This window comes from Peromyscus maniculatus, chromosome 2 (assembly GCF_049852395.1).
Source record: "Peromyscus maniculatus bairdii isolate BWxNUB_F1_BW_parent chromosome 2, HU_Pman_BW_mat_3.1, whole genome shotgun sequence".
In the NCBI taxonomy this organism is placed as follows: domain Eukaryota; kingdom Metazoa; phylum Chordata; class Mammalia; order Rodentia; family Cricetidae; genus Peromyscus; species Peromyscus maniculatus.
In genome coordinates this window covers 50,368,346-50,389,227 of record NC_134853.1, presented here as the reverse complement: position 1 = coordinate 50,389,227, position 20,882 = coordinate 50,368,346, and the positions used below count along the sequence as shown (strand labels likewise).

General features: G+C 40.3%; 1 protein-coding gene across 4 annotated transcripts in view; it reads left to right on the top strand.

Annotated features, from left to right (window-relative positions):
- The window catches only part of Klhl32 (kelch like family member 32), a 217,847-nt gene that overhangs the window by 167,566 nt on the left and 29,399 nt on the right, over window positions 1-20,882 (top strand). For 2 of the 4 annotated variants that reach the window (XM_006979249.4, XM_042270937.2), the window contains one exon: window positions 14,330-15,056. In XM_006979249.4, coding sequence (XP_006979311.1) covers window positions 14,330-15,056 — 727 coding nt within the window. Of the gene's footprint in view, window positions 1-14,329; window positions 15,057-20,882 lie in introns of those variants that run through there. The other 2 variants (XM_042270938.2, XM_042270939.2) reach the window with 2 other exon arrangements.

The following is a 20,882-nucleotide window of genomic DNA, read 5'->3' as shown; positions in this document are numbered from 1 at the left end:
TCAGTCTCATCTGAGGTTCCAAAATGAAGACAGTCATTGAATCCTATTATGATTTTAATGCAGCCCTTCCTTAAGTGACAGTGCTGTTTAGAACGTGTATTTAAGGAGACATGAGAAAAGGATTGTTTATATATGAAGAACCAAATCTTCATCACATTCAATCACAAAGATTACTTTCTTTCATTCAGTGAACTATATGGGTAAAATAGCCCTCAGGAATGCTTCACAGAATTTCTGATTAGTTATGTCTTGTTTTTAAGCAATAGAAAATAAAAGATAATTAAGAGAGAAATACATCAACCAAGCCAATCAATGTTTTTTGTTTGTTTGTTTTTTGTATTTTGAAAAGTGGCATGAGGTCTAATTGTAATGTTACCTTGCGGTGTCTGTGAAGGTGAGTCATTTTCTTTTGTAGACTACCTTAGTTACTTTTCTGTTGCTGTAATTAAAATACATGACCAAGACAACTTAGAGAAGGAAGAGTTTATTAGAGCTTATGGTTCCAAAGGGATAAGAATTTAACACAGTCACTTGGGGAAGCTTTGCATCAGTCATTGGGCATGGCGCAGGAGCAGCTGAGAGCTCGCATCAACCACAAGCATCAACAGAATGAGGGAACTGGAAATGGCACTTGGCTTTTGGAATCTCAAAGCGTGCCTCTGTGACATACTTTCCCAACAAGGCCAACCTTCCAATCCTCCTTGAACAGCCACCAACTGGGGACAAGGCATTCAAATGCCAAAGACATTTGGGTATTTATCATTCAAACCACCACATGGAGCCATCTAGTTTGCAAATTAATGAGACTCAAGCCATAACCATTTCTTTTTTCTTTTTTGGTTTTGTTCTTTTTTGTTTATTTCTGTTTTTGTTTTTTGAGACAGGGTTGTTCTGTGTAGCCCTGGCTGGCTGTCCTGGAACTCACTCTGTAGACCATGGTGGCCCAGAACTCACAGAGAACCACCTGCCTCCAAGTGGATCCACCTGCCTCCACCTGATCCAAGTGCTGGGTGGGATTAAAGGTATGTACCACTACCACCTGGCTCCATAATCATTTCTTATTCCAAGAAATAGAAATCATGGTTTCAAATTGGTATTAGCCTAAGACCTCCTGGGCTCTGAACTTCCCTGAAACATTGTCCTCTTTATATTGAAATGTGGAAAATGTATCTCCAAAACAGGAGGAATATCTTATATTCTCAGAAGCCCTGCGTGGACTTCATGCCACTGTGCCCACATGCTGACTTAGCCCTCTGTATACAGATGTACTTCTCCAAAGGTCCTACCAACATTCTACACCTGACTTGTGCTGCAAGTTATTCTGCCTCCAGGACTGGGTTCAGTTACTGGGTCGTGTTTCTTTTTCCTCTTTATTCCTCAACTCTAGCCCCACCCCCTCTTCATCTTGATTTTATGAAGAAGGCATAGGTCTGTGATGCCCCAGAGTAACTCCTGGTTCTCTCATTTGGCAAACACCTATGGGTTGCCCCTGGAATTAAGTCTAGCCCTGTCTCACATATCCTAGGGATGAGCACTTGGAACAGCCACTGTCTCACGGCCACTCCTTCAGGCGCTCCAGTCCCCTTGCTATCATGTGTCTTCGGAAAGCACCAAGCTATGGTTCTCCTGACTAAGGGTCATTTCTTCACACATCATCTTCCTCACATAGCACTCCAGATGGGCCATCGCAGGCCATCTCCACCCAAACTTAGCCATTTTCTCTGTAGTAAAATTATAACCATTATGATTTTTGCATGCTTAAATCCTTATTTGAGACTTGTTGGGCAGTCACTTGTTTTAAGGATCCATTCAGTACCTACCCCTAAGCCCCCTTTTTCTTTTTGACCAACTATTTGTTGAATCAAATATCTGAAACTCTATCTTTGTTTAAAAAATCTATGATAAGTATAGTGGAAACTGTATCTTTTTGCATAACACAAGTGTTACAATGTGGGAAAGAGGGCTTCATCTTTTCCTAGGTATTTATAGAATACAGAGGATAAGTTGAAGAATAGCATGTGAAATAATGCTGTTAAAGTATCAGTAGTGAGTCTGAAATTCAAGAGGTGAAGGCAGTGACTGGATGGCCTTTGTAATGCATTGGCAGCTTAGGTCTCCCCTTCCCTTGGTCTGTCAGATGTTTTGGTGTCTGCTTCATGACCCAACACCCTAAGAGTGGATGCTGGCTCCTCACAGTGTACAGTCCTGTGCAACTTAGAAACTTCCTGTATATCATTTCATCACAGCATCACTACTTGAAGAAGTTGACTATCTATCTCTGTGTCCATGATTTTAGTTGGATGCTTGAGTCTGTGAGGTTCATTTGGCCATGCTATTACAGATTTGATTTTAGTTAGGGAGTATGAGTGCCCAGTGAATCTTCTGTTGGACCATTATTCATAAACCAAACCACAAAGAGGGATTCAAAGGCTTGATGCTCTCAGGATGATCTAAGGCGTATTTACAAATTAAATAGTTTTGTTAGCCACAAAATACATAAATTCCCCAGCAACATTAAAACACCAATGAAATGGCAGCATAGAAAGATGGTCCATACTTGCAGCTGGATCTCTGTCTCCAAACATGCTAACTCCTAGATCTTTAAGATCCGCCACCTTCATTCCAGTTGCATGAGTACATCATGCAGAGACTCAGGATACTTGGCTTGATATCTTGATATGGTGCTAGTAGACTTGGAATTGAATGGCAAGTAAGAATCCATGTATGTGTACTCATCAGAATCTTTTTCATTGAGCACATTCTCGGCACATAGTGAACTCTCAAGAAACTGAGGAATGAGTAAGTAAAAAAAAAAAACTGAAGGAAATATTCATGGTTATATCATTATATCATTTATCCACAGAAGGACAAAAAGAAGATAAGTAGTCAGCTTAGACAATCATCCATTATTTTAGTTTTCAGCAACTTGAGCTAGTCTGTATGTGTTTTTCCTTAGCCCTAAGTTAAGTGAGATGAAATTCAAAGAGACTCACACAGACAAGAACTCAAATATAACTAAAACAGGATACCAAAGCCAAGGGGAAAAAATAAGTACTATTCAGAAACCACTCAAGAATCTTTCTCTCTCTTGCTTTTTAATCTGTTTACTCATGCTTTTATGGCTGTATATTCCACAAAGCTACACAACTTAACTGCAATGGAATTCCTGAGTCATTTGTGGAGATAGGACCATCAAAAGGCATATCTCAAGTCTGTTGCACTGTTGTGCTTTTAATATTGTTTTAAGAAAACATTTAATACAGTGTTTTTTTGTTTTGTTTTGTTTTTCGAGACAGGGTTTCTCTGTGTAGTTTTGGTGCTTGTCCAGGATCTCGCTCAGTGGACCAGGCTGGCCTTGAACTCACAGAGATCCGCCTGGCTCTGCCTTCCGAGTGCTGGGATTAAAGGCATGTGCCACCACTGCCCAGCAATACAGTGTTTCTTATAATCTACAATTATCCTAAAAGTTTATGTCAACAACACTCAATATTGTGTCATATAAAAGATAGTCTAAATGTTATGACTTTCTCTTGAAGTTAAAATAATATTTACATTAATATCTCCATCCCTTGGTTGCCATGATATTCGTTATACATATTGTCTAACTGTTATAATTTACCAAGCATGTTGGTAAATTTTCACATGTTATCTCACTCCTAATCTTCTTGAGAACCTGATGACATATGAAATATCCTGGTGTGCAGATGTTGAAACTATGTTGGTGTTTTTCCGAAATGCACAGATACATTGTTACAGAACTAGTTGAGTGTGTATGTGTTTTATGTGTGTGTATGTGGGAGGGAGGTCTCTAATCCTCACATATATGAGATAAGCTCCAATTTATCTGAGGATCAGCCTCATGCTGGAAATAGGTTTTTGTCCTCACGTCCTGCTTCTTGGATATCTTGCCACATTTACCTCACAGAATGTATGCCAAATAGTGATGGGAAAAACAAACAAGCAAACAAACAAACAAACAAACAAGATTCCCTGTGATGCTACCCTGATAATGTCCTCACTGCATGCCTGAGAGAGAATGTAAATGGAGGCCTTATAGGAAACTCCATTCCTTGTTTTCCAGTGGGACACAGTAGGGTTTTTCTCGTTTTCCAGGGTTATTCCAGCAGTTTAGGCTTATTTCTGATTGATCATATGCAAAGTTCCTTTAGAGTCCAATAGGATATGCTATATAGATATACACTAGCATCTTATTTAGACATTTTATGCCATCAGTTGGTGTCATATACTAAATGCCCTGAAATAATCCCCAGTCTCATTGACTAGATGGATGCCTGTTGTCTTTCTGCTCGCTGTTATAAAAATACTGAAGGTCAATTACAGGACATTACTTCTATAATTATGCATTTCTTTTGGTCAAATGTGAGATGAGGAAGAACGAGTTTTATTTTTCTTGAGTGTTGTGTTGGGTGATGTTGGCATGGGTGATGTTGGTTGTATTTTATTGTCTTGCCATCAAAAAAGTTTGTCAATCTGGAGGCAAAATTTATGTACAAAGCATCTAAATATTTTACTTTCATGCAGTACCTGATTCTTTTTTTTTTTTTTTTTTTTTGGTTTTTCGAGACAGGGTTTCTCTGTGTAGCTTTGCGCCTTTCCTGGAACTCGCTTTGGAGACCACGCTGGCCTCGAACTCACAGAGATCCGCCTTCCTCTGCCTCCCAAGTTCTGGGATTAAAGGCGTGCGCCACCACCGCCCGGCGCAGTACCTGATTCTTGAATTCTATGTAAGTAGCATTTTGAAGTAGTCACCTTGAAATTTTAAAATGTCTTTGGTTCTTCAGTTGAGATTATTTAATTGTATAAGAGATATAGCTATTAATACATTGATATATTAGATTATATATTCTGATCAAAGCTCTTCACAGGGATTGAAAATCCTCACAAAGCCATGTTATAAACCGGTTTTCTGCATAGGCTTCTGTGTACATACGCCTTCACATGCATATATGCTGGGCAGATTAGTTTTTGTTGACTTGACACAAACTAGGGTCACCCAGGAAAAAGAACCCCAGTTGGAGAATTGCCGCCATCAGATTGGCCTGTGGGCATGTCTGTGAGGCATTTTCTCGATTGCTGATTGAGGTAGAAGGCCTGCCCATTGTGAGTAGTCCCATGCCTGGGCAGGTGGGCCTGGCCTGAGTAGGAAAGACAGTAGCACAAGCCAGGAGAGGTAAGCCTTTAAGCGGAGTTCCCCCACGGTCTCTGCCTTAGCTCCTGCCTTGCCTTCCTTTGTTGATGGCCTGTAACCTGTAATCCAAGCAAACCCTCTCGTCACCCACGTTTGGGCAGTGTTTTATCACAGTCCCAGATACAGACTAGGACACGTGCAGATGTCTGGCTTGAGTATAGGATTAGAGATAAAAAGTCTCACTTTGTTTTTCTGAAAATAAATCAATGAAAACGATTCAGGCTTTGGAAACCCACGGCTTGAATACCAGGTACAGTGGTTGGGTCTAGTTGCCTATCCCGCATATGGGAGTTTTGGAGAATTCTATTTTAAAAATATTTTTTGATACACAGGTGATAGTTACCCAGAGGAAGAAAAGACTGCTATCAGCTTACTCATTTATAAATGAGGAGAAATGGCTCATTGTCAGCTGCAGCTTTTTCACACATTATATTTGTTACTTGGTGACAGGGTACCAGTTTCCACGTGGCTTTTTCATACCCCCTTCATTTTAGTTAGCTCTCTCTCCCATCCTTTGTCTCTTTCATCCCCTCTTCTCTCTTCAGACCTTTCCTCCAGATGTTTTGCCCCTGATACTTTCATCTTACCAACATACTATGTTTCTCTCCTTTAAGACACCTCTCTCAGTGGTCTCTCCCTGGTTTCCTGGCTTCTATAGAGACTCCAGGTCCAACACACAAAAGTAGATATTTGAAGCTAAGACCCATATATGAGGGAGAACTCATATATGGGTCTTATATATTTCTGTGCCTAGGTTGCCTCACTGGATATATCTTTTTCCAGTTTCCTCTTTTTCCTGTTTAAAATAATAAGTTTTATTTATGGCTGAATAAAATTTCATTGTGTATATGTACTACATATTCATTATCCACTATTAGTTAATGGACATCTAGTCTGATTCCATTTCCTGGCTCTTATGACTAAAGCAGCAATGAACATGGATGAGCAAGCAACTCTGTAGTAGAATGTAGAGTCCTTTGGAAATGTGCCCAGGAGTGGTATTGTTACATCACATGCTGGAGAAACTCTGTAGTAGAGTGTAGAGTCCTTTGGAAACGTGCCCAGAAGTGGTATCGTTGGATCCCATGCTAGACGCGCTTCTCACTTCTTGTTGAATCTCCACACTGATCTCCACAGCGGCTGCACTGTTCTGTGCTCTCGCCCACAGTGCTTCCTCTCGCCACTTCCTGTGCAGCCTACACTGTCATTTCATTTCCTGATATAGACATTCTGGCAGTGCTGGGGTAGAATCTCATTTTTTATACAATTTTCTTTTCTCCATTGGCTAATGATAGTGAACCCTTTAAAAAGCCACTCACATTTCTTCTTTTGTAAATTCTCTGTTAAGATCCACAGCCTTTTTTTTAAGGAGTTGTTTGCTTTTGCATTTTGTTTTTTAAATTTTTTTTGTACATTCTAGAGACTAATACTCTGTTGGATAGATAGGTGGCTAAGATGTCTTCCGTTCTGTAGGCAGCCTCTCCACTCAATTGTTCCCATTGCTGTACAGAACCTTCTTAGTTTCATGACTTCCGGTTTGCCAGTTGTTAGCCTCATTTCTCTAGCAACCAGAGTCCCAGTTTAGGAAGTCCTTACGTACATGTGGATGTTGTAGTGTACTCTCTACCTTCTTTTGGAGCAGTTTCAGGTTTTATGCTGAGGTCTTCGATCTATTTGGATCTGATGTTTGTGTTGGCTGAGAGATAAAGGTCTCCATATATACATGGATGAATATAGATGCTCAGTTTTCCAGCATGATTGGTTGAAGATGGAGTCTTTCCTCCATGACAATCCTACCAAAAGCAATTTACAGATTCAATGCACTTCTAACCCAAATTCCTATGCTGTGCTTTACAGAAATACAAAAACATCATTCATATAGACATACAAAAATCCTTGGATGTTCAAAGCAATCCTGAGCAAAAAGAGCAGTGCTAGAAACATCACCATACCCAATCTCAAGTTATACTTCAGAACCACACTAATAAAAACAGTACGATAGCACCACAAAAACAGACATGGAGATTGGAGGAATCGAATAAAGGAGCCAGATTGAAGTTCACACAATTATAGTCTGACACAACTTTATGATGCTCTTTACAATTGGCTTTTCAAAAGATCAGCTCAAAATGGTAGCCAGTTCTAGAACAATAAATACTAAATGTTGCTCTCTCTCATTTGAATGTTCTCTTGGTCTCTATATATAAACTGCTTTTAAAAGTACCCTATTGTGTTATGAGACTAAACCAAAGAGCAGCTTTCATCCCTTGTGGTTGGTACTCCCGACTCTGTGAACTGCGGATGTGTGGACTTGGGGAAGGCCTGGGGTGGTTTCCATCACACCCCTGTAGCCTGTGTCTGTATCCTCCTCTGTAGGTAAGACTCACACTTTATGTCAAGGGCTCTTGCTTTTGGAGCCTTGATGCAATGCATAAAGATGATTATTGGAGCATACCTTTTAGGTAAAAGGTGAAAATAAAAGCATTTATCAATGTCTCAACTTCATAAAATTTTAAATGGACAATGAAAGAATATGTTATCATCTCATCTGCTAAGCTGAATCTTTGTTTTAAATCTGCCAGAGTTTTCCTTCCTACAGCACATGATCCAGGGGTCTCAAAAGATTTGATTCCATTGAAATATGTTTCTTAGAGGAAAAATCGCCTATGTGTCATGTGTCTGCAGTCAGCTATAATGGTTAATGTGCAACCTTCCTTGAAAAATCTGTTTTACAAGCAAAATGTTGACACAGTTTTAATTATAGCACTCGAGTGAGCACTGTTGTAATTTTTAATACTCCTCCATGGTGACATTGTCACTGTTCTAATAGAGGAAACACACTGATCTGGCATCCCCAGTTCCACTGCTTTGGGGTTTTGTGGTAATGCTGTGCTTTTTTTTTTAGTTGAAATTTTTTATTTGGTCTTAAAGAATAGAGTTTGACTGAAGGTTTGGTGTTTTTATTTATTAATATAAGCATTCTCTATGACAGTCATTATTCTGATTTAGCATGTCACCATGTGGACCTTATAGGACTCAGGTTAAGGAGGTGGCTTCTGTGTAATACAGCATGGAAATCTAGATACCTGCTTACTTTCATTGCAGAAACTTTCCACATTTTTTTTTACCTAAATAAACCTTATCGATATTAAAATTGTATTACATAGGATTTGTGTTTTCCAGAAGTAAAGGTCCATTAAAAATGGTATGTAAAATAATGTGCTTTAATGTAGTAACAACCGCTGAACTCTCTTTTGAGGTCATGACTAGAAGACTGTGTGCTCAACAGTCTGTGCGCGGCTGTTCATCACACGCTGTCCTGGCTCCGCTCCCTGTCCAAGTCTGCTCTTTCACATACCTGGCTCTTTGAGAGGCTCATGAATGTCAGCAGCTTGGTTGGCTCTTGTGTTCTTCCTTACCTCTTTCTGAGGTGGTACTGTGTGGTTTATGATACCTCTCAGGTTCCAAGGAGAGCCAGGCGCTCTGGCCTGTCTGAATGGGAAGGACAGAGTCACATGTGCCTTCCCAGCATGTCCTCCGAAAAAGGAAGGCTCAGTGCATCCTGAGCAAGGCTGTCTACAGCTAAGCTTAGGCCAGGGCAGACAGAGTCATGGCTGAAAACAACAGTACCAGACTCTGCTTACTTGGCGCTGCCTGATTATTTCTGTGAGGAGAAGACCTTTCTCAGTGAAAAGACTATGTGTGGATCAAGACCAGTACCTACCATTTTTAAATGCTGTGATAGTATTTTACCTTTTTTTAGTGTTAAGATGTGATCACTCATCTTGTGAAAACCTGCTTTTTCATGTCTTAAAAACATTTTAAATGTATTAATTATATACTAAAAACTTAATGGTATTTCCATCCATAAATGATATTTTCGGATTATGTTCACCCAATCACTCCACCTTATTGCCTTTCTACTCCATTAATCTTCTTGCTCTTCCTTCAACTAGTCCCTCTTCTGGTTTCATTTGTTCATGTCTTGTGTGTGGTTCAATTCATTTCCTTGGGGTTCCTTGCATGAGCGTGGATGAGGAGTTATTTATGGGATCATGGGCAACTAACCAGTGGCTACACCACTGGGAAAAGTGCCTCCTCCCCTCCCTGCAGCCACTAACTGCCATGAGAAACCTAGGGAGGGAGGGGCCTCGTGAACACCCCTCCTACGAACCTTCATTTTAAGGGCATGTGTCCCTCACACCTGTCACATGTAAAATACTTCTCTCTGTGAAAGAGCACACCGATGTGTCTTTTGGAGTTGGGGATGACTTTATAATTAATAAATTTTCTAGACTTCTGAGACTAAGAATTTGTACTTTTTTATTGCTTTGGGATCAAATTTTATAATACACATACATTCTACTTTTTTTTAAAGGACCAAGAATATTAGATTTCAACATTGCAGCTTCTAAGTGTATCCAACATGAGCAGTAAAGGGCATAACTTGAGGACTTGATGTTAGGAATAGAACATTTGTTCATGTGATATGCTTGACATATATGTGAGCAAACTGCAGAAATTAATTTAAAACAAAATATATAGAGTTTAGAATTATGTACTATTGAATTTAGCATTGTGTATATACATATGTCCTATATTCTACTCCCTAAAGTAGCACTCAGAAGAGAAATGCTGAGGAAAACAAAGGGAAAGGATTCCATTTCCACCTATCTTTGATCTCAGTTGAGTTCACAAGGAATGACTTGACATTAAAATATATATATTTCTGTAAGAATGTGGAACAATATAGACACAAAAGCATGTCCTATCCCTGAGTGTTTGCTCTTCACCTGCAAAGTCTTCAATTGGTATATTTAAGTGTATGATGTTTATTTTTGAAGAAACTCATGAGATTTGCTGAAAATACTGTCAACATGTTCTGGAGCAAAGTATAGTTATTTACAAGTATACTTTATTTTTCTTGTCTGTAGTGTTTGCAGTCATTCGAATTACATATTATATAGAGCATATTTGTTTGGGTTCTATTTTAAAGTTATTGATGAGAAAATAATGACAAGTAATATAATAAGCAGATACATTGTGTAATTTGAACAATGGATTTCTAGTTTTGATGTTTGTGCTAAGTATTTAAAAGGTTTCAGTTTACATCTGTCTGGATTCAGTTTATACCTGTAAAATTAAGACACTGAAACCAAAACTTTAGTCTCACCTGAAAGTTTCATTATTAATTTGAAAGCTTAAAAGATTGTACTGTTCAGTGCTCTGTCAAGAACCTCAAATACCAGTGTTAAGCATCCAGCATGCAAGGAGCAGGGCAAAGGCTTTATATATCCAACATGCATGTACCATGTGCTGCAAGGTGGAATTTTCAGAGCTTGTAGAGGCCTTATAGGAAAGCCATAAAGGTAAGATAATAAAATATCAATGGAAGCCTATAGTGGATAGATAAATTAAATAAATATAAAGGAATAAAGGACTGATAATGACTAAAAAAACTAGAAGAAACACTAAAAATAGCTGTTATTAAATCCTATCCATATAGCAAATATTCATAGCATCACGAACCAGGCACTGTCCTTATCTAAGACCCAAGGCTGAGACAGATTAGCTGAGGTTGAACTAAGCTCCTAGTAGTTTTAGATGGGACAATTCCTGATAGAGTTGTTTGAACAGAGGTAGGTAGAATGCACACAGGAGAATCCCCCATTATTCCTGGGCATGAGAATGCATGATGCCAAAAAGGTTTTGACAAAATCTTGCCTATTGGTAATTTTCCCTAAACACTATTGATGGTGAGTTCCCAAAGTGAATCTATAGTTTCTTTTATACATGTTGGCTCTCTAAACAAAAAGATGAGAGATAAGACTATGGTTATATGCTCCATTTTCTTCTCCTTCAATACTGGAGGTTACAGTGATGAGGATGTTGGCAGGCTAGACAAAAGAAAAAGAGAGTTCTAGCCTCCTATGATGGTACTTCCTCAATGCCACGTCATTTTGAAAGCTGCCATTGTCCAGGATACCCTTCTTTTACATATAGCCTATAAAATATGCAGCACAGCTAAGTGGGGTCTTACTCTGTTGTGCTTCAGAGATGCATACTATGGTCTCTCAGCTCTCTAAACAAGTTTCAAGATCCCTCCATGATCCTCCCTTTACTCAGCATTTCAGGGAATAGTGTTCTCCTGAGGCTCACAGCGTAGCTGTGATTTTGTGGTGGCTTATTGTTTTGTCTTTCCTAGGTCTCTCATTATGTGGCTAACCATGAATTATTGCTTGTTTCAGTGGGATTTTCTTCTTTACATTTTTGAATAGAAAATAAAGACAGCAGAGTCACGGTTATGGTTTGATGTGAAGTATCCTCTGCAGACTCATGTTTGAAGACTTGGTCACCAGCTGGTGATTTAGGAGGCTGTGGAATATTTAGAGGTGGACCTGCTGGCAGAGGTAGTTCACTGGGAGTGGATTTTTGAAGACTATCAACTACCACTTCTGGTCTCAGGCTCAGCTTTCTGACTGGCTACCACATTGTGCCTCACAATCACCATAGAGGCTACTTTCTGTGCTCTGCTTTCCTAGTCTTCATGGACTATAATCTTCTAAGACTGTGAGCCAAAGTGAATCTCTCTTCCTTTAAGTTGCTTCTGACAGGTATTTTATCACAGTGAAAAGAACGTAAGAACAGAGGCATTGACCTGTGTGGCATCTAGATAGAGACAGTGGTGTTGGCCTGTGCAGCATCTAGGGTTTGTTAGAAAGGTAGATGCCTGATCCCACCACTCTAGCTACTAAGACAGAATCTACATTTGAACCAGAAAACTGGGTAACTCATGTGCAAGTGAGGTTTGAAGTTGACAGCAGAAGAGTTATTGTATATTACATTTCCTTTTAATCTAGATGAACTCATGGACAGCAGGCTTGTATGTTCTGAAAATGTCAATACATTATAGAAGTGTAAAAATTATATACAGAAATAAAAATAATCTCAAAACCAAGCTAATATAGGCCCACAGACTACTGTATAGTATTAATATATAGTACTGGGGAATGGAAAGCTTCAGAAGATAATGTAACATGGCATGGGAAGGGAAAGCCAGTGACCACTGGTTCGTTGCCAGTTTGAATTGAGAGTTCCTAAAAGCCAAGCAGAGCTGAAGCTTGTATACCTTTCATGCCAATAGTGACATCATGTCCTGGAAAGAGAAAGATAAACTGTATATTTGGAGGTGACATGGAAGACTGATTGTGGCTTAGGAAAAACTGACTTATGGAGAGAGAAAGAACTAACTAAGTAGGCAGTGCCATGCTGAAAACGAGGCTTTGGAGACTTGAACATTTATCTGGTGTTTGCCCAGTGCTGGTTCCTGTAGTTTCTATACAAGGCATGCAGAGCTGGATGGATGCTGATAAAATGGTTCACAGCAAAACCTCATCAACTGCAGCTACTCATATCGGGAGAAGTAGGTTGTGTGTGAGAAAACATACTTGGTGCCTGAGAAACAACTTTTAGTGGGGTCACATTACTTCTGAGAATGTTTGAAAGCTCTGTGAGCAACAAACAAAAAGCCATTTATGAGTTACTGAGTTTCCTCCATATGGGAATAATGGGAGGACCCATCTCTCAAAACTTCTAAAACCGAGATGGAGAGGAAATAGGATGCCACATGTGAGAACGTTCTTCATACTAGCCGAGACTGGGTGAAAGATAAGGTATGTGTTTCTCTTGCAACTTTGATTAGTGCCAATGCTATCATACAAAAAAGTTTCTCTGATATCTTATTTAAATGAAAATGCACTCTTCTATTAAAAAACATCTATAGAGTGTTGTCTATCTTCCCTTGCTGGTCTCTACCTCATTGGTACCCAATGGGGTTCTTTGTTTCATTTCATTTAATTACACAGTAGTTAATTAAGAGAGGCACTCATTGCATAACAGAAGTAGCTCCTCTTCCCCCACTTACTTTTTCCAGGTGAGAGGACAAGCCCACAGTGCACTTCGCCCTTTGGAGCCCTTTGTCAAGTGCATAAAGAAACCCTGGCATTCTGGAATCATCCAGTCCCTTAGAGACTTTGTGAGAATTCTTTATACCAGTTCAAGCCCAGTTCATTTCACCAGGGAGTAATGGTCTGAGGGTGGCACACCTCCTCCTTTGTCCTTCTGTAGACCATGCATCACCTAAACAGGAAAGACCCAAACCGCAGTGCCACGAGACAGAAAGCACACAAGCAGTTAAATCCAGTATTCAAATTCATTCCTTTCCCCTGCCAAGCCCTTTAGTTCCAGTTTCGTATTTTCTAGGAGACTTGGTTTCATACGGATACTGCTAGGAATTTTCAATGTCAGATATGTCAACTGGATATACTCAGTATCCTAGTTTATGTTAGTGTGTAGGATGATTTAACACACCCAAATATCAAGTCACATTTGGATAAAAAAAAAAAAAATTAACATTTGTCTCCATAGTACAGAGATAAATTCTCCTGTCTCCTGTTTGTGGAAATGGTTCTTAACCAACCACCGGCATCTTACATTGCAAATGGCAACGGTCATGGTGAAAAGTAAGAGCGAGGGAAAAATTATGGAAGCTGCATTGTTCCTTTCTTCTCGCTTCCTCCTGATTGCTGTCTCTACCAAAGCGGGGGGGGGGGGGGGGGGGTTCTTTTTTTCTAAATCATTCTTCTAGTGCCATATTGATTTTCTCTCAAGTGATCGCCCGCTCTCAGGTGATCACCTGTTTTCTCACGTTACTCGTATTGACAGTGCACCTTCGTTCATGGTTGACGTACATTAGCTGAGCTGTGATGGCACCACTGCCCACCATGGGCTTTTCCTGGTGGTCAGGTGACAGGGCTTCAGTGCAGATGAAGGGCTGTTTCACAGTATTTTTGTTCTTTGAAAAGCAATTATTGTTCATCCTAAAAGTTGTCATAAGTTCTGAGAGTGCTACTTAACACTCGCTCTCACTCCAACAGCGCGGCCTTGAGCTCTTCTGTGTCTCTGCTGGTACAGAAAAAGGGGGGAAAAATTCCTCGCCTAGGCACCAGAATATTCCAGTGTTCTGCTGTGTAGGAGCGAGTTTAGTTGCTGTCTGAAAGAATAACAGTGACTTGCCGTGTTACCTTGTGCCTTCTCTCATCCCACTTCCTTCTGTTTCAGCTAGCTGTGAGGTGGCTGGAACACAACTGCCATTACCAGCATTTGGACGAGCTCCTGCAGTACATCCGCTTTGGCCTAATGGACGTGGATACTCTCCACACGGTTGCCCTGTCCCATCCCCTGGTGCAGGCAAGCGAGACCGCAACTGCCCTTGTCAATGAGGCCCTGGAGTATCACCAAAGCATCTATGCACAGCCTGTGTGGCAGACCTGCAGGACCAAACCGCGCTTCCAGTCAGACACTCTCTATATCATTGGTGGGAAAAAGCGTGAGGTCTGTAAAGTCAAGGAACTTCGGTACTTCAACCCCGTGGATCAGGAGAACGCTCTCATAGCCGCCATTGCCAACTGGAGTGAGCTGGCTCCCATGCCGGTGGGAAGGAGCCATCACTGTGTGGCGGTCATGGGGGACTTCCTGTTTGTAGCAGGAGGGGAAGTGGAGCATCCCATTGGGCGGACATGTGCAGTGAGGACTGCCTGTCGCTATGACCCTCGCAGTAATTCCTGGGCAGAGATAGCACCCATGAAAAACTGCCGGGAGCATTTTGTGCTGGGTGCCATGGATGAATTCCTCTATGCAGTAGGGGGCAGGAATGAACTGCGCCAGGTTCTACCCACAGTGGAACGGTACTGCCCCAAGAAGAACAAATGGACTTTTGTGCAGTCTTTTGACCGATCCCTTTCGTGTCATGCTGGATATGTGGCTGATGGTCTTCTTTGGATATCAGGTAGAGCGTGCCTCCTATATTGTGTTTATTGAAGAGCACTTTTGTGGTAGCTTAAATTTAAAAGTCATCTTCTGGAGAGTGGCCCCAAGTAGTTGAACGATTGAGCTAAGAATTTCGTTTTTGCTAATTAGCCACCATTTATCGAACACCTGCTCTATAGAAAACAATATAAAGTGGAAATAACTGACCTCTCTGTGATTGTTTTTCTGAGTGATGAGTATTGTAAACATTCAGGATGAAAGTTAATGGCCCATCGCACCTGCCTTTCTACCAAGCCTTGTATTGTCCACATTGTCAGCTCTTGATTATCTGTGGGGGGACTTGCACAACCAGTGTCTTACCCAAGACCTTTGCTTTCCCTTACACTCTTGGCTGCCCAGCTGGGAGCCCTTTCGTTGGAAGCAAGAAAAATAAAATCCTAGTAGATCCATTTTGTTGAGTATAACAAGAGACTCTCATCCAGGGGTTAGCTATGCTGTGTACTGGAGGAAGGGATAAGTTAATGGGAAAAAAAGCTTTTGTGTTACCTGTAACTGTTAGTGAGTGGTGTCATCCAATTCCAGTTTGTTCTCCCATTCTTACCGACCATTTGAAGGACATTTACGCTCTGTATAAGTTTACTCTTTTCACTTCTGCTTATGGAAAAAGTTAGAGAAACCAGTATAGTGAACAGGGTATAGCAAAACATAGTCAAACCATGTACCAAAACCTGTCACTCATTGCTGATCTTTTTTATCCACCCTGGCTTTCTTCAACCCCCCTCTGGCAGCCACGTTATTTGTACAGAAGTCTAGGAGGCCTATGTTTTCAGTCCCACGATATCAACCTGTATTTTCTGTTCTCAGGGGGAGAAGTTGCCTTGTCTCTCAGTTGGAGGATACCCATTTTGTAAACCAAATAGAAGTTGGGTTTCTTTTTCACCAAGGACACATAACAATAATAGATAGATCCTTAGGTTAAATATTGAAGGGCAACCCTGATGTTCTGACTTAGAGAGACAACCACGTTAGGAAGTGAAGGCTTCTTAGATTTCCCCAGTTGCCATTTCCAGTTTTTAAACATCAATTTTGACAAAATTATGCCTAGATTAAATTAGTTTGGGCTCTGCTCATTTTTCCTTCTACTATCTTCAATAGCCCAGGAGACAGTCAGAAGCTCAGATTCTCTGGCTGAGGTCTCAGCCATTTTCATTGATGGAACCGATCTCATATTAGAGTTTAAGTAGTTAATGGACTAATGCATAAAATAAGGACTAAGAATATACAAAGAGAATAAATTAGAACCCACTGTTTACCGGTCCTATCTATATACCAAATAAAAACATTAGAAATTAGCATCTATGTAGATACATTTAAATAAAATTCTTAGCTTATTAGCAACTTCTTTCCTTTCCTTTAAATATGTATCTCAACTACTAAAAGAGCCACCAGGACTGTGATTGGCTTTGCTGAAAAAACTTCAAAATGGCTGCAACTGAGTCTTTGCTAATAGCAGGAACTATCCCAGACTTCCCTGGACACAGAGCGACGATAGGTTTATGAGATCAATGCAGTTTGTATATTCTCCCAATTTACATTTCCTCCATTGACTCATTTGGTTTCATGTGTTGTTAATGCAGTATATTCTTAAATTTTGCAATGTGCTTTCTAAATTTTGTATGAATTTCACATAAATATTTTAATAAGTATGTCATATTTGGTACCACAACACTAGCTTTTAAAATATCCTTGATTTTCCCCTCACATAGTCATAAGGCCATGACTATTCTTTGCTCCTTTCAGTGAGGCTTAGGGGAGCAGAAGCTCAAAAACCTGGCCAGACCTACCATCCTGGGATCAAGTGAACTTCCCTTTCAGTAAAGGTCTATGTGTTTCCCTTTCCATCTTATTAAATCTATCACCTTACTGTATATCTTATTACCATCTCATTTTGCTTAACTCCTACTGTGAAGGGAAATACATTTTCTTTGTTCCTTGTACTAACGTCTGCTGCCTGTGTTAACCATATTTAATGAAAACAATCAGAATTTTCTCAGGCTTCTTTCTCCCTACTGTGCACTTGAGATGAGAAGCTCACTTTCCTGTATAGAGTATGATACCTTTAATTGGGAAGAAGAGGAAATCACCAGTGACATTTCTAATACCTTCAGTTGTCTGCCTCTTTCCTCAGGCCTAGCTTATAATAAATCAATTGTGAATTTAACCATGAATGGGGAGGGCTGGCTGGATTTGCTCATGGGCCCCTTTAAAAGAAGACAGGAGTATTTCATCTTCCTGACTCTGATTTGGAAATGTTAGCTTGGTTCCTTGGAACAGATGAAAATATGTGAAGCTATTTCTTAATGTTGACCAACTAATCGAGTATTTCCAAATGATAGAAGGTTGAGTCACTGGCATCCTCCTGGTACTTTGCAAGTTTTGTCTGTGGATTATAGAGTGTGGATCTTAAAGGCTTAGTTCTGTTTCATAGAACACAGAATGAATGCCTCTTCAGAGACTTGGTATTTATAGCATGCTCACTCTCTGTCTGTTCGCCTCCCATTCTGCCCATTTGGGGGTCAAGGAATTTTGAAAACTGTCCACAGCTTGTCAGTATGACAACCAGAGAATTCAGGAATCTAGGTTGGATGAATATGCCCATTAGCATTTAATTTAAGATGTTAGAGACAGTCAAAATTTAAAGGCTTCTGTAGCATTTGACACTGTGACCCAGTTCACAAATGCTCTATCCCATTTTGATTTGAAATTCACATTTGTGAAGTAAAATAAGCATTAAATGTCCTGTAGCTGTGTTTTAAAATACATGCCCTCTGTTGTACAGGATAGCGTGTGAACTACTAAAAAGATTCTTTTGTGTGTGTATGTGAAGGAAAATGAATCTGAGCCCATCTTACAGAACTTACCTGTTTACTTTTGTCAGGTGGCAGCAAGATAGTGAGATGCTAACCATGAAATGAGTGCCTGAAAACAAGACAAATGGTACTGCAGCTGCTTAAGAGCATCACCTCATGCTTTCTTGATTCTCTTAGTAAATACTGTATCCTAACTACTGTGCGGCTGAGCCATAGATAAATATGATTGTTCAGTAAATGCACCTCCTGCCCTCTAGGAGCTGACAATCAACATTTTTTATCTTCGTTGGTTTTATTTTGTTTTTAAATATATCATCAACAAAAGAAGCTTTGTTGACATTTCTTTAATTTCCTAACAACTGTGCTTGTTTTCCTCTTAGTTGGGTTTAGATGAAGCTAGTGTTGTCCCATTTTAAGTCACTTTAATTTATTCAAGTCTATTGAAAGAACTTTGGGTTTTGTATTATCTACTAAAATTAGAACAAGGTAATTTTAAGTAATGTTAAAATACCATAGCTTGGGCATTTCTCTATCTGCAACAGATCTTGTTTTGTTTACATTTAAAATATTGGCAATTAAGAGCAGGGATGGCTGTGGTTGGGGTATGAAACATTGAAACAATAGAGTACAGTTACTGACAGGTGTGAAACTCGCCTCCCTTATCATTCATGAGATGTGAAGCAAGGTTCCTGCCTTCTCTTCGTCTTGTTCTGGCTTCATGCTGGAGCAACAGTGTTGAGTCTAGTAGGCAGTTGCAGTGTGTGATGATGTGGTGCTGTGAGTATTTCCAGGATACAGAAGTAATGTGAACAGCAGGAGCTAATTTCAAGTAGACATGCAAAGGAGCATCTTGGTCCCAACTGGCCCAGCCCCTGCTGCTTCCTGGCATTCATTCCTCCTCCCTGACGTTGCTCTTGAGCATCGTCACGTCACATCACGTCACATCATCACTTCAGGAATCCCCTTGTCTTTTAGGAAATGTCGTACCGGATACACCTGGTTGTCCGCTTTGCTTGTGTAGTTGTCCTTCAGGAACCACTAGGGCTTGGCTCAAGAACACACACGCATGCACACAGTTAAACACGCCCTGCTGATAGAAAAGTTCTCAGAGGGGAGATGGGGGTTTCAGGGAAGAGGGAGAGGGGAGAAATTATGTAATCAAATTATAATCTCAAAAATAAAAGAAAAATGGGGAGTTGGGAATCCCTCATATGCTCAAGTTCCTTATTTAAGATGGCATAATATTATTTACATAAATCCCATGTGTAGCTGGAGAGCTTCTCTCCAGGTCCTGCCAAGCTCCGGCAGTCCAACAGCCTACTTATAAAATAAACATATAGACACTTATATTATTTAAACTGTTTGGCCTAATGGCTCAGGCTTCTTGTTAACTGTACTTATATCTTAAATTAACCCATTTCTATTAATCTATAAGTAGCCATGTGGTTCGTGGCTTACCGGTACCTTACATCTCTCTTTTCATGGCAGTGGCTTGCTGGTCTCTCTCCTTCCTGTCCTTTTCCTCTCTCCTCATCCCACCTATACTTCCTGCCTGGCTACTGGCCAATCAGTGTTTTATTTATACAGAGTGATATCCACAGCACCCATGCATGCTGTCCCACATACCATAGTACAGATGCTAAGCAAATAGTTGGTATGGTGTGTTGTCCAGACAACAATGATATGGAAATCTGTATAGGTTTTGTACCAGCACAGTTTTTATGTCAAATGTTTTGAAGGCACATTGAATCTGTAAATGCAAAAACCATGGATAAAAAGTGTTGACAGCTGCAGTCAGTTGCGACTGTAGGACCCTTATTGGAAGACTTGATGGGGCATCTTCTCAGTTCTCCAAGCACGTGACACTTTTCAGCTTTCTGTTCCCCAGTATCCCTCTTTCTACTCTCCTTCACTGGCTTTAACTTGCCTCCATTCCGTAAGCCCCCTCCCTCTGACTTAGACAGAGGACCTTGTCTTCTGTTTTTCAGAGCAAGTACAAGATCACAGACTGAATGATGACTACAGCGAGGAGATAGATGGGCAGTGGGCAGGACATGGTCTGGAAAGGGTCCAAGGGTACCATGTTAGGAAACACTAGTAAGGAGGATGCTGGGTGGGCCCTCTGAAAGCATGAGGTACCCAGGGGCAGTGAAGGAGAGGATTTTGAAGCAACCAGGGCCTAAACAGAAGCCTGCAGTGAGTGAGACTTGTCTGGTACTAGAGAAGTACCGTAGTCCAAAATACTTGTCCTACATTTTTCTGTTGCAAACATGTCAGTGAAAGGTATTTCAGATGAATAGAAGATGGAGAGAAGAAGCAGAGTACTCTAGTCAAGGTGTAATGAGAAAGTGAGGTAGAAACTACAGGTGCACACTACACTGGCTGCTTTACTGTAATTCCTGTGGACACTGTATCATTGAAATTTAATGCCGGGCGTGGTGGCGCACGCCTTTAATCCCAGCACTCGGGAGGCAGAGGCAGGCGGATCTTTGTGAGTTCGAGGCCAGCCTGGGCTACCAAGTGAGCTCCAGGAAAGGCGCAAAGCTACACAGAGAAACCCTGTCTCGAAAAAACAAAAAAAAAAAAAAAAAAAAAAAAAACGAAATTTCATCCCTGAGTCAGAGCTCATCAGAAAATGTTCCAGGTATTGTCAGGCTTCCCCTGAACTCCTACTTATGGGAAGAGATTGTACGTTTCTGGGGGCATATATAATTCAGTCCTTGTGACAGCAACATTTTTTTCCTTTCATTATAAATAGCTTTTGACTTTAAGAAGGGAAAAGGAGATTAAAAGGATAAAAAGGAAAGCAAAAAGAAATTTATCTTAGAAAAAAGTAGTTAGTTAAAAAAGAAAATCCAGATCAACAGAAGGACTTTTCTTTTTTAAAAAGGATGTAAGTGAATTAAATAAATTTGTTAGCAAGGAGAGATATAGGAAAGAGAGGCCTCCATTTGGTTGGGAAAACCTGAGAACAA